At 40.8% G+C, this 14,559-nt stretch overlaps 1 protein-coding gene across 2 annotated transcripts in view; it reads left to right on the top strand.

The window, feature by feature from the left end:
* The window catches only part of syngap1b (synaptic Ras GTPase activating protein 1b), a 145,213-nt gene that overhangs the window by 95,948 nt on the left and 34,706 nt on the right, over positions 1–14,559 (top strand). For both annotated transcript variants that reach the window (XM_071468722.1, XM_071468723.1), the window contains 4 exons: positions 1,622–1,713; positions 6,958–7,079; positions 13,017–13,170; positions 13,519–13,617. In XM_071468722.1, coding sequence (XP_071324823.1) covers positions 1,622–1,713; positions 6,958–7,079; positions 13,017–13,170; positions 13,519–13,617 — 467 coding nt within the window. The remainder of the gene's footprint in view (positions 1–1,621; positions 1,714–6,957; positions 7,080–13,016; positions 13,171–13,518; positions 13,618–14,559) is intronic.

Raw genomic sequence — 14,559 nt, 5'->3', positions numbered from 1 at the left:
GCCACTTAAAGACTCAAAACAGACGACTTAAAGAAAAATGATGTAAATTATTTAGAAACAATTTCAAAATACTTCACATAAGAAAATATACAGATGTATAAAAATATAAAGGCAAGCCTGTAAAACAAAGCCATAAAAAAGAGGAAAAATAAGATTGTTTCAGAGGAAAACACTGATGATTTGACACACTAAAGTCAGTTTACAGGTCTTGGGGAGAACTATTGCAATTATTATTATAACTATTGAAAAGTTGTATAAAGCTTTTTCTGGCTCCAGAAGCAGATGTGTTGGGGCTGAAGGCTACCAGTCTCAAAATGAAAAATATCTGTGGGTGTGGAGTGAGAAAGAAGTCAGCTTACCAGACCTCTGCAGCCCACTCCTCCTTATCTCTGCTTGAGGCTTGTGACCTGAGACTACACTATCTGCCACTGTCACCAAACTGTTGGGTGTCATGTTGCACTGTGGGTAATGTAGGCGTCAGATTTTGATGAGGAAAAAGACAAGTATCTCAGGTTCTGCTGTTAAAGCAGCGGAATACTAATGCTAATTTGCTTCATAAGTGAGTCACACAGTAACAAAATAAAACATCAGTAATCAGTGAGGAACCGCACACAAGCCAGTTTATATGATCTGAGAGGTCCTGCAGTACAATCAAGTCAGAGTCGTGTTTTGTGGTCACACGACTTATTGATTTATACGAACTGAGTGAGATTTGTAGCTTTACTCTGTGAAACATGAAGGCCTGTTGCTGTCTTTTTCTCTATAGGGCGTCACACAATTCTCTGTCATCACACAATGCTTGTACAGGAATTTGTCTTGAGAACAGTGGTGCAGAGACAGATATACAGACCTCACACTGATTGATTTTAAAGATGGGGAAGTGGAAGACATAGTGACCAAAAAGAGGCACAGGTATTCAACATGTTCTCTGACTTTTGATGGAATATGTTGGTGCGGCAGTGGTTAAACAGGTCAACCAGGTCTCCTGTGATTTGTTTCCTGTTCTCTAACTATACATTTACACTCTCTTTGTCATCTATCAAGCGTAGGACAGGAGTTTATTCCCTTACTGGCCAATTCAGTGCATTAGGCACCGACTCGCCAACGGAAGTCAATAAGTACTTTGTTTGTTTAATGCCCGCTCCTCTCTATCCATGCATCTCTCAGTCCCACCCGCCCCCCAGCACGCAGACTGTTAACATTCGCCTCATCTGATGTCCAGACAGAAAATCTATCTCTTCAATGGTCTCTCGCCCACTTTGTCAATCCCCTCCCCTCCAGGGATGAAGGTGTGTTTGAGTTTATGTGCGTGTGTAGCAGTGGAAGCAGCGGCAGTGCTGGTGGATGGGTGTGAACCTGCATGGTTTTTATTTCTGCCTTGGTCACCTTTGACCTCTATCCAGCTCTCACTTTCTTTCACTCCCCTCTTTCATTCCTTCAGGCAGATTGTCAATAACAGCTCCACAATGGCCCCGTCTTTCTCTCTCCACATCCTCTCGCTCTACCAATGTAAACGCTTACAGTTTTGATCCTGTCCTCATTTTACTTTAGTTGTTTCCCTTCCACTGATGTCTAATAGTGTCTCACCTGTCGACTTCCTCTCTGTCTCTTGCGCCCTCAGATCATCGCGCCCGGCGGAAGAGCATAGCCACCGGGAAGCAGCCCAGCATGGAGGTCCCTCCCACTGCCCCCATTCAACCCTTCCGACAATCCGTGAGTAACCCTCCCTGTTCCCGGCCTCGCTCGCTACCTCCGTCCCTCTCGCTGTCCCTCCTCCCTCCTCCCGCCCTGGGCCCGCCCCACACCTGTGGCCGCCGGGCCAGCGGCACCCCGCCTCACCCTTTCCCCTTCTCCCTGGCCGTCTCCCCTTCCTTCGCCTTGTGCCAGCAGCAGCACCAGCAGCAGCAAAAGGGCTCCAAGAAAGGGCCCGGCACGCCCCCCTTGCCCCACTCGCTGCCCCTCTCCCCCTCCCTGTCCTTCACCCTGCCCCACTCGCCTGCCGCCTCCTCCTCCCCCCCCTTCTCATACTGGGGCGGAGACTGGAGGGCTGCCGGTTCGAGTCCAGTGGCGGGAGGAACGTTTATTGCACCACTGCCCCCTGTTGAGGTATGTGACACAAACATAGCTGAAGCAGAGACACTGGCTACGTTTACATGTACCGCAGATATTCACATCACCAGGTTTTGGTTTCAGGTGTGAACACCTTGGCAGAGTGAAGAGACCTGACAGAGCGCAGTGTGGAAACATGGAAACATCTCACACCTTTCACTTTAGGTCTCTGAAGTCTGTGCGCTGCATCTTAAAGGGCCTAACCAGTGTGTTTGCAAGCTTTAGCTCCCCAACAAAAAACTCACTGTTTCCAAATGTGTGTTATACATTATTGTTATTTTGTAGATTATTTTTCCTCCCTTTTATGGCCATCATTGAACTCCATTAACTTCCCAACAGTATCAATTAGTGGACTCTTGAAATGTACTCGAGTTGTGTGATGGAAAACATTCATCTGCATGAATTTTTGTCAGTTACCTCATCATTGTGTGGTAATGCAGTTTAAGTGCAGAGTTCTCAATAACATGCTGCTCTGCATTTTGTTAATTTGTTTGTTTGCAGAATTTAAATATCATCCTAAAGGACTTAAAATTATAGACGATTATGAATATGCACAGAGGATGAGTGAGGCTAATTCTCCTCAACACACATGCAAAAAACTCTCAAATTCAATCAAGTGTAAGCATAAACATCAAGCAGACAAGAATAAAACAAACAAGACAATCAGAGCAGAAAAGAGGGTTGGAAAAAAATCAACAGAAAATCAAAGACAGAAAAGCAAAAGAGAAAAAACATAAAGGGCCAAAATGAAGAATGTTGTCTATAATTTTCTATTGTTATGCTAAAAACTTTAAAGGTCAGTTTTCTGTGAAGTATTTATTATTTTGTGGTGTTGTAAATCACTTTGTTAGTGTGCTATATACAACATGGTTGTATGTAGACTTGAAAACTGTGGAAGCCAGATAGTCCATTAGAGTAAATGTGAAGCCTCTGTTTGGCCTGGTCAAAGTTTTTGTGTTTCATCATTATTTCATAGTGGCTGAGATGAGTGTTTTCATATTAATATTTCAGGTTCTCTGATCAGATAGCATGAGCAGGCCTGAAGCAGGAGGGCGGAGTGTCACAGTGTAAACTCAGACTGCAGACAAACCTTTTCAATTGACGTAGACAGGCTCTGTGATTTCCTCAGGCCTTAAAATCAAACACCGGACACATAGTGGAAGAAATAGACATCTTCAGAATCCCTTAACTGCTTATGGGAGAGATTTGATCCCTGACTTCAGTCGTGAAGGCTGCGCCTCCTCCCAGGCACAGGAAGTATTCCCTTAAAGGAGAACCAAGCCTGAGGAAAAGCACTTTCTTACAGACAAACCTGGGGAACAAATGTCTCCTTACTTGCTCTCGTTCCATAAACCCTAATCTACTTAGAGGGATCAGTGAAATGGATGAGTATATTTAAAACACTAGAAGCTAGCTAATCAGGCAAACACAGCTACAAATATGAACCAAGCACATCAAGGCACTTTATTAAACAACAGGAGAAAGCGGTCTGACAATGACGTTTTTATTGATCACTTGAGTGGAGGAAACGTTCAGATCCTTTACTTGAGTAAACGTAGCAGTACTGAAATCTAAAACTATCGATTACAAGTGAAAGTCCTCCATTGACACTGTCACTCAAGTAAAAGCATTTAAGTAGCATATTATTACAAAAATGCTTTTAAGAGTACCCGTAATTCAGGAAAATGGACTTTGTGAGTGTATTATACACTGTGTCACAGGCTGCATTATCAGTTAATCATTTTGTCTGTAAATGTCAGGCAGTTTACTTTCCTACGGCCCAAGGTGACTTCTTCAGATGTCCAGTTTGTCCAGCTGACAAAGAAATTGTTAAAGATATTCAGTTTATGTTAATGCATGAAAAAGAAAAGCATCAAAATTCTCATATTTATGAAGCTGAAACCAGCAAAGGTTGATGGATTAATCTGTAAAAAACATTTTACAGTTGTAGTCTGTAAAATAAAATAAATGTAGCAGAGAAAAAAGTACAATATGTACTATGTAAAAGTATAAAGTAGTATGAAATACTGAACAGGAGTAAATATATGTTGGTACATTCCACCACTGGTGCTTCCCAGTTAACCCTCCTACCAAGACACCACTACACCAGTGGTCATTTTGAGCTTCTCTCTGAGCCCACACAGCCCTTCATTGTCAGCCAAGTTTGACAATTAGTGTTTTAGAAATTACAGTCTAATTACATACAGCCACTAAATGTGGACAGGAGCAATGAATGACACCAGTAATCTCCTTTAACCTGAAATGAACCCAAAGCCAAGCAGCAGCAGACTGATTTTGTGCATGCAAACGTAGCCACTGGAGATGGAGCCGATGTTCCCCCCTCTCACTGTTAAAACCTTCTTTATTGTGGTTTATTGTGATTCAGGCTTTCTCTCTCTCTCTCTCTCGCTCTCTCTTTCTGTCTCTGTATTGAATACTTTTACTTTTTGAGACTTAAAGTGTCAGACTGAGCGGCTAATCAAATCAGATTTAGTCATGCAGGCTATTAGCTTGGAACCAGCAGATGGAGCCAAGTCTTTAGTCATATCCTCAAGACAGGCTTCAAAGCCATTTGACTCATGCCAGATGACGAGGTGTCATTTCCCTCCAGTCATTCTCCCACTGCATAATGCTGTTATGCCATAGGTACATAAATGATATTACTGTGAGTTCTTCAGGATGCACCTGAATGCGTGAAGCTTCCTGAAGGCACAGTGGTAAATAAGAAGGAAAAATCAAGTTATATTTCATGCATGTTTTTGAGACTCTTGAGGACAAAAGTTCCTTTCACAGCTAACATTGTAAAGCTTAGAGTGTGAAAACAGATTTGAAATTTCACATTTATGATTTAGAAATGTAACAGTGTCATTGTTTTAAAATGCTATTAGTGAGAAGCCTTTCATTTAGATGGGAAATATCTACATCTGCAACCAACGAATATTTTCATTATATTGTTGATTAATTGATTAATCAACCGGTCTATGAAATGTCAAAAATTTGCTAGGAACAATTTTGCAGAGATGAGGTGATGTCATTGCATTGCTTTTTTTTTGCATGACCAACAACCCAAAACACAAAGATATTCAATTTGCAAAAAGATAAAACTAAGAAAAGAGGCAAATGTTTGGCTCAAAAAAGACCTTTTAAAATAATAAACAGATTATCAGAATAGTTGATAGCTGATTACTTTCCTGTCAAATGACTAATCAATTAATCAAGTATCATTATCATATCAGTTCTAGATATGTTACGCCTTATTAGTGTAGTTTCACCCAAGATTTTTTAAGAAGATAATGCATCATATTATAATATGATATATATAATAATGCATAAAATATTACTTATTTTATTTGACACAAAGTAAATTCTAAATTCTTATTTCTCATATCGCATCTTTTTTCTTACTCACTACCAGAGAATCAAAATTCTATGAACATTGTTTCACCTTCTCCCCCTTTGAATGGATCAGTGTGCAGTAAGATCTGGTCACAGTTAAGGTTCAGGGTTCAGGGTTTAAGTCTGTCCTGCATCAGGTCCTGCAAACCAAAGGTCTGTCTCTGTACCAACACTTGCACGTTCACATACTGCCAGGTAGTAGATGAGTATGACCCACATCATAAAAATATACACACAATACACTTAACCTGCATTTGATGCACACTTTTCCTGGTAACGCTTCGAAGTGGTATCCCACAAAATTCACCATGGTCTGCTGCTCCACACCTGTCGGGTGTTGGTGGTAGTTCGCCTGCACTGGGTTTAGAAACGTGAAGAAGTTTATTAAATTCATTAAGATTAATTATGTCCAAATGCTACAAATGACGACAGAACCTCCACAGATGGTTTTCACTTAATATTAACAATCTGTTCTAATCAGATTGACAAGAATAATATAGAATATCTGATACTGTTTAGATAAATATTAAACATCATATCCTTTTAGCAAACAGAATCACACAGAAACCATCCAAACTAAAATCATATTTGGTCTCTTTTATCTACTGTAGACCCACATGCTTCTAGACAACTTGTTTAAATTGCTTTATTAATCATGTCAGTCCTGTCAGCTCTTGAATGTGTGTTTTTTTTCCATCTGACTGTAGCTTTAGTAATGTAGGGTTGATCCCACTTATTTGCTCCAACAGATCATCTGAGCTGGATAAACACATACAGTGTTTATTTTTGTGTGTGTTGTGGGATGTCCTGATTAATCAAGTGTGTCCCAGTGAGCTCTGATGAACCCCCACATGTCTGAGGTCTTTATGGGCACCTGGGCACCAGAAATATGTCACAACTCCCACACACCACAAGTGTAGGTATTGGGACGGAACCAGTGTCATGTTGTCACTTATCAGTGAACAATTTCCACGTGTCAGTGTCAGAGATTGTGTGATTTTTGACCATGTAAGGAAGCCCCTGTAGGCCAAACTGCCCCCCTGTGTGAGACTCATACTCCTGCTCTTGTTTTTGGACTGTGTGGCACACCACTGCCCACCACAGGATCTGTTAGGACACTGCACTTCTCTGTGGCAACTGGACGTGTGTGGTTTCTTGTTGATAATAAATTTACCTTGTGCTCTCCCCCATCACACATCATGTGTTTCATTTGTGTGTGTGTCTTCATCTGATTTTGGCCAACACATCTGACACAACCCGCACTGACCTCATGGGAATCACCTGTGTGTGTTTTGTCATCATACTTGTAAATCCTTCTCCTCAAACCACACCTGATGTTCCTGTCATTCGCTCATCGACTCCGACTCACGCCGACCTCCTCACCATCCGTTTGCACCTTTACTTTTCCATCTGTTTGCCCTTGTTGTTGCTCTCCTCCTCCACCCGCTCCAGAGTTTCCTCAGCAGAAGGTTGAAGGGCTCGATCAAGAGGGCTAAGAGTCAGCCCAAACTGGACCGAACCAGCAGTTTCCGCCACATGATCCTCCCCCGCTTCCGCAGTGCCGACCAAGACAGGTCAGTGGCTGAGAGTGTGTGAGTGATTTCGAGCATTCATATGTGGATTAATCTGCTATGTCTGGCTGTGTTTGGCCCTGCAGTGTGTAACTGCATTTTTGTATAAAATCAGTTTTTGCCTTTGTCTCCTTTGTGTAATGCATGTTATAGCATCTCAAGCAATTCACTTTTCCTCCTACATACACAATCTAAAGCATCTTTCTAATTGAAACTGGATGTCGGGATGGGGCGTAATGCAGTTTGTGGTCATTTAAAACCGATTCAGGATCAGCACCAGTTAGGAGAAAAAGTGCAGGTTTTATTAGATGAGGTGACGTCTGCACAGATTTGTTTGTTGTGATGTTATTGAGATGGGAGCAGAAGTGTGTTTACTGGTACAAGACAATGTGCTGTTTTCCAGGACGTTGTGGGGAAAACTAAAATATTTTAGCATTTTGCATTTGACTGTTATATCATGGATCCCTGTGAGAGACTGGTGACATGTCCACACAGGCTGGGTCCATGTGGGCATAAGAAAAGGGTGGATGGGTGAATTAGGTTAGAATCTATCATCTATTAGATGTTCTGATAACATTTTTTCCTTTTCAATACCAATATGAAGTACCAATCTGATACAATTTCTTTAAAAAATCTATCTATCTATCTATCTATCTATCTATCTATCTATCTATCTATCTATCTATCTATCTATCTCTATCTGTATCTCTCTATCTGTATCTCTTATTCTCTCGCTCTCTATCTCCATCTATTATTATAATAAATAGTTGTGTATTTTCCACATTCATGTCCCACTGCAGTATCACACTCAGCGCCATTGCTGCTTCTCTGCCGGGCCGCTGAAAAAAACATGCCCGCTCTCTCCATGGCAACCAGCAGACAGCCATATGGCGGCTGTATAGACCATAATGAGTCAGTGGGAGATTTGCTTAATTATACCTCCTCTGTATCATGTACATAGTTCTATCAGCACTGGGATTCTTCAGGCCCAGCAGCACAAGAGGTAGACTGCTAGTTTTTAAGGGGAAAAATTCCTCAGAGTGCGGAATTTGGGTTTGACTGAAGCTGGCACAGGAACGTTTTTATTTTGAGGAAGAAAACAAGACTAAATGGAAGAATATATCACACAGTTTTTGAAGTTTCAAGCTTTTCAAGTAGTGTTATCTATCTAACAATAAATGCGATTTTTTTTTATAAATCAAGTATTTGTTGATCTACAACGTTTAATAAAATACCACAAAATAACACTCTTTACAATCAGATTTCATTAAAGTCTAATGTGACATTTTGCTTGTTTTGTCCAGAAACCAAAGATGACCTTAAGATGAAGCAAAGCAGCAAATCATCACAATTAAGAATCTGGAACAAAAGCATGTCTGAATTTTTGTTTGAAAAATAAAAGTGTCAAAATAGCTGCTGATTAATAAATAACTAATAGTTTCAGCTGTAATTCTATGCAGCCAGTTTATCTTTAAGCTCCCACTGGACAGCTACAGCCAAGACCAACTCAAACTTCAAATGTGAACAAGGTCATCTTGATAGTTTAAACACAGGGCAAACGTGCACTCAGGAGAGGGCCGAAGCCTTTTCTGAGCCAGGTGTCTGCCAAGGTGTGTTTCCACATGATTTATTCATCTGGAAAGGTTGTGGATGTCTATTATCTCCGGTTGGTCTGAGGAGACACAGAACGGACAAAAAAGTCAAGAGTCTTGTGGAGTCGGGGTTGTTTGCCAAGACCCTCATGGCTGATATCCATTTTCACAGCTCCTTGTTTTCTCTGGATGTTTTCTGACAGGGATGTCGGTGAACATCTGCAGCTTTGTTCATTATTATTCCCTTTCTTTATCTTTATTTATCCAGGGAGGGTTTTTCCGAGAACACATGCCCTTCTTCAGCGTGGATTGAAATCCGTGCAGCCATAAACAGGCCTCTGAGCTCCCAAACAGACTCTAAAACCTGCAGTGACTTATATTTTTACACATTGTTTTTCAATGATTTCTCACTGATTGGTTGTTGGAGTTCCCTCCTATTCAATACTGTTGGCCACTCTGCCATACAGCTCCTGTCTCTTGCATAAATATAAATGTAAATATCCATTTGTTATTATTATCTAAATGCAATTGAGAGCATTTTCTGCTCTACAAAGTTTAATATTCTGTATATTTTCATTATTGGTTAATCTCTTTATTACTCTTTCAATTAAATTAATTAATTGGTAAGCATGTAAAATGTAAAAAATAAAAAATAGTCATATAAAAATCTTTTTGTCAGGAGACAGGTTTGGGATGACCTAAATGCAATTTTAGAAGGTTTTCTGTCCTAAAAAGAATAATCATCATTATATTCTCATCATCAATTACCTGATGATTACTTTTTTAATTAATCAATTAATTGTTTAGTCTATGAAATGTTCAAAATAATGAAAAAGGCCCATCACATTTCCCCACAGCCAGAGATGTTGTCTTGTCCAAAAAACAGTCTGAGACCCAAAGATACTTAGTTTGCAATCAAATGAAACAAATGAAGCAATTACAGTGCATCCAGAAAGTATTCACAGCGCTTCGCTTTTCCACATTTTGTTATGTTACAGCCTTATTCCAAAATGGATTAAATTCATTTTTTACCTCAAAATTCTACACACAATACCCCATAATGACAAAGTGAAAAAAAATTGCTTGAAACTTTTGCAAATGATTAAAAATAAAAAACAAAAATATAACATGTACATAAGTATTCACAGCCTTTGCTCAATACTTTGTTGAAGCACCTTTGGCAGCAATTACAGCCTCAAGTCTTTTTGAGTATGATGCTACAAGCTTGGCACACCTATGTTTGGGCAGTTTCTCCCATTCTTCTTTGCAGAACCTCTTGAGCTCCATCAGGTTGGGTGGGGAGCGTCGGTGCACAGCTGTTTTCAGATCTCTCCAGAAATGTTCAATCGGGTTCAAGTCTGGGCTCTGGCTGGGCCACTCAAGGACATTCACAGAGTTGTCCCGAAGCCACTCCTTTGTTATCTTGGCTGTGTGCTTAGGGTCGTTGTCCTGTTGGAAGATGAACCTTCACCTCTGGAGCAGGTTATCTTCAAGGATGTCTCTGTACATTGCTGCATTCATCTTTCCCTCGACCCTGCCTAGTCTCCCAGTTCCTGCTGCTGAAAAACATCCCCACAGCATGATACTGCTGCCACCACCATACTTCACTGTAGAGATGGTCCTGGCCAGGTGATGAGCGGTGCCTGGTTTCCTCCAGACATGACGCTTGGCATTCAGGCCAAAGAGTTCAATCTTTGTTTCATCAGACCAGAGAATTTGGTTTCTCATGGTCTGAGAGGCCTTCAGGTGCCTCTTGGTAAACTCCAGGCAGGCTGTCATGTGCCTTTTACTGAGGAATACTTATGTACATGTGATTTTTTTTTGTTTTTTATTTTTAATATATTTGCAAAAATTTCAAGCAAACTTTTTTCACTTTGTCATTATGGCGTAATGTGTGTAGAACTTTGAGGTAAACAATGAATTTAATCCATTTTGGAATAAGGCTGTAACATAACAAAATGTGGAAAAAGTGAAGCACTGTGAATACTTTCCAGATGCACTGTAACAATGCTCCTCACACTGGGACCTGTAAATGTTGGGCATGTCAACCTGATAAGTAGTGTTTTGTTCAACCAGCAGCCGAAAGCACAGATACAGGGATATAAAACAGAGAAGAATTAAATCCTAACATTGGAGAAGCTGGAACCTCCAAATTTTTGGCATTTTTGATTAAAAAATGACTGAAAAGAATAAACAGTCAAAATTGTTGGCGATTAATTTTCTCAGAAATGAAGCTTTCAATTAGCCTTTCAGTTAGTTAAACCTCACTAGATCTGCCAACAACATTTCTTTTCATTGTTAATCCATCTATTGACATTTATTTTCAATTAATTGATTACGTATTTATCATCAGTGTCAAAGAAAGTTCTGAAAACCCAAAGTGGCTTCTTCAGATGTCTCGCTTTGTTCAACAAACAGCCCAAAAACCAAAGATGTTCCATTTAAAATGATAGAAAACAGAGTGCGGCAGCTGTTCACTGCAAAGAGGCACAAAATAATAGTTCTTAATATCACCAAATTTGTTTGGGGGTTTCGTTTCTGCTCAATCAGCCCTTTTGCCTGGTCTGTCATTACTGCTGCTGAGTTTGTTTTCTGAGATGTGAGGTTCATTGCTTGTGACACGTTAAGTATGATTTGCAGGGTGTGAGTGTCGTTTCCCCGCTGAGACCTTGCACAGACCTTCCTTTACCTCCAGCGCTCTCTTCTCAATCCCTTCATCCCCTCCGACCTATTCACCTGTTCACATCCTTCCTTCCTTCCTCTCCTCTTCCTCTAATCCATGCTCTCACTTTCTTCATGTCCAAAGGATCCACTGTTTACATAATCAGCATCATTTCCTCTGAAGAAGCCTTCTCTGTCGATCCCCCTCACCTCTTTCTCTATCAGTCTTTCCTTCTCCCACATCCTCTCATGACCTCCCCCACTCTCTCTCTCTCTCTCTCTCTCCTCTCCTCAGTATTCTCTTCAATCTGACTCATTCCTTTGGGTCTATTTTTATCTCTCCCTCTCTCTCTCTCTGTTTCTCTCCCCCCCTGGTCCCCTACATATAATCAGTGCTCTGTTGATGAACATTATGATTGAACATAGACAAAAGCAGTGCAAGCGAGCGCAGGGGAGAGGCTGAGAGTTGGATGCAGCACGGAGGATAAACAGTATCTTTTTCTACAGTATCCTTCTTCTTTTTCCTCCTTTCCATCCCCCTCTTCTTCTCTGCGGGGCTTCATCACACCTGACTGTCCCTCCTCGCTCTCTGGTTAGACTAATTGTGTCATCATACATCTGTCTTAGTGACTCTCTGCTGAGCTGGTCTGTAATTTTACGTACTTTGTGCATGCATGTGTGTGTGGGAGGAAGTGTGTAGGTGAGCATGATGGCCGGGCTTTAGCGGAAACCCTGTTCTCTTGCTAGTGTGAGTCTTTTTCATACTGTATCTGTGTCAGGATTAATGATACTGTTAAGCTGATTTTAAAATATTGAGTGTAGAGTTTAAAAATGTTTTGCCTGGAGGGAAAAGACTGGATTTATCTGTAAATACAGACCAAAAGTTAAGATATCTGGTTCATATTTACTGCATTCTGCCACCACTCCTCTTAAATCTTTGGTTTCCAGACCTGAAAAAATAGACAAAACTGTAATGCATCATGAAAAGGAAAAATGCTTTTGATGCTGTTTAATTGCTGATATGATACGAGCAATCATTTACATTTCAAACAAGGTCGTAATGAGCATTTCAGAATAAGTGCACAGGATCAGAGTCACTTTGCTGTCCACTCAATCTACTGGATTTTATTTCAAATTCAGTGCATGAACCTTGTGACAGAGGCTTGATGTGTCTGTTCACGTCACAGCTGTCTGTTAGAGTGGTTTTCATCTGTCTCTCTCTTTGCCTTTTAGCAGTATAAGGTTAATAGCTTTGACTAATTATTAATTACCTGCTGTCAGTGGCAAAAACAGCTAAAATGTTGAAAAGTCAGATGAAAGCAACATCTTAGCAGGAACAATGGGAATCTATAAAATCTCTTAAGATTTGTCATAAAAGGAATAAAATTGCATTTTTTGTATTGATTATGAGGTTTTTCCTAATAAGTTTCATAACTGATATGTTAATGTCAGATCAGTACATTGTAAATCTGTGATTGTCTGTACAGAAAGGTAAAGATGAAAAGAAACTTGAGTTTTGGTGAAATCTGCTGCTATAAAAGCCACTGAATTTCAGAATTAACGTTGAATTTACATATCTGGACAAAAAGCATTTATTTTATATTCTTGTGGCAGAACCGAAGCGTGAGACCATCTTCAATAAAACAGCTCCTCTCTTTCTCCTCTCCACAACTATCATTCCCCCCAGAACCCGTTTGATGCAGAGCTTCAAAGAGTCCCACTCCCATGAGTCCTTGCTGTCTCCCAGCAGCGCTGCCGAGGCGTTGGACCTCACTCTGGACGAGGACGCCATCATCAAACCTGTCCACTCGAGCATCCTGGGACAAGAGTACTGCTTTGAGGTGAGAACTGAGCTGCACAGTGTGGACAAACAACACCACACTCGCACTCAAAGTGAAGTGTCCAGGGCAGTGAATAGCAACAAAACTCTTGTTCCATCCTGACAAGTGACAGTGATGAGAATATTTTTTTGTATTTAAAAAAATGAAAGCCACAAGGACAGTGAAAATAAGCCCTAATCCCTTACATAATTTGCTGCAGGAGTCTGTTAGATTGTCCATCACCTTTCCATTAGTGGAACATGACAGAGGTTGAGAGTGAATGCAAGACATATTTTTGGCGCCTTAGTTGCAGTCTCCATAGTTACTAATGGCTGTGGTTGTTGAATTTACCATTGGCTATAACCTCAGGTGACTACGGCATCGGGAACCAAGTGCTTTGCGTGTCGCTCAGCTGCAGAGAGAGACAAATGGATCGAGAACCTGCAGAGAGCTGTCAAGCCCAACAAGGTGAGGGGAGAGAAAGGGATGCGGTAGAGGAAGAAAAAAAAAAGGATGATCCCTCTGTCTGTGTGTCTCTCTCTCTCCTCCCCGTCTCCCGTTGTTGTCTGTTTTCAATAAGAGCGCACCGCTTCATTTCTCTGTGTGAACTCCATCCTCGTGTCTGTGTGTGTCTGTGCTGAACAATTTAGCTGCTTCTCCAAGCAAATATTAAAGCTACACGAGGTAACATTGCAGGGTGGGGGATTTCAAATTGCTGTTTCGAAAAACTTCGATTTCCACAAATCAGGTAATGTGATGTCAGTAAATTGCACACAGCAGGCTGATGTTTACCAGCCCAGCGTGTCTGTGGGACATGATACTAAAGGGGACAAAAAGTAGAAGATCTAACATTGTGAATCCAGTGCCTTCTCTCACTGCTCTTTAAGAGACATTGGGCCTCATGCAAGAACCACACATACGGACAGGAAGTGGTCGTACAAGTCATGTACGGATGTCTAAGTTTAGATATGATAGTCAGAGGAATATTCTCACAGTGTGAGAGCAGCCTCAGGATCGTTATGCAGGTCCTTCTCCAGGATTATTGTTTGTTACACCGTACACCTACTGTAGGCTATAATATTCTCTCGTCTTATCCCTTTGACTACCTCTCATGTTTTTATAAGACATTTTATTAGCATGTAACTTCAAGTCATATCCCCCCTCTTCACTGGCAGTTTTGCAATTAATGCTTTCTATTTTTTTTAATTATTTTGGGTCCTCTACTATGAATCTTGACACTGTTGAACTGTCTGCTGATTTCTGAGAGCAGTACTTGAAGCTCTGGGGTGGGACATTTTTCCTTTTACTATGTGGTAACATTCATTTGGAATAGGTAGCCTTACCTGGCAGTTTTCAGAGGCACTGACTATACCTAATGATCAAATCTCAGGTAGCACACATCAAGCTGAA

This window comes from Trachinotus anak, unplaced genomic scaffold (assembly GCF_046630095.1).
Source record: "Trachinotus anak isolate AG129_WGS33_773 ecotype Australia unplaced genomic scaffold, CSIRO_AGI_Tana_v1 ptg000032l, whole genome shotgun sequence".
NCBI classification, from domain to species: domain Eukaryota; kingdom Metazoa; phylum Chordata; class Actinopteri; order Carangiformes; family Carangidae; genus Trachinotus; species Trachinotus anak.
This window is presented reverse-complemented; position numbering and strand designations above follow the sequence as displayed.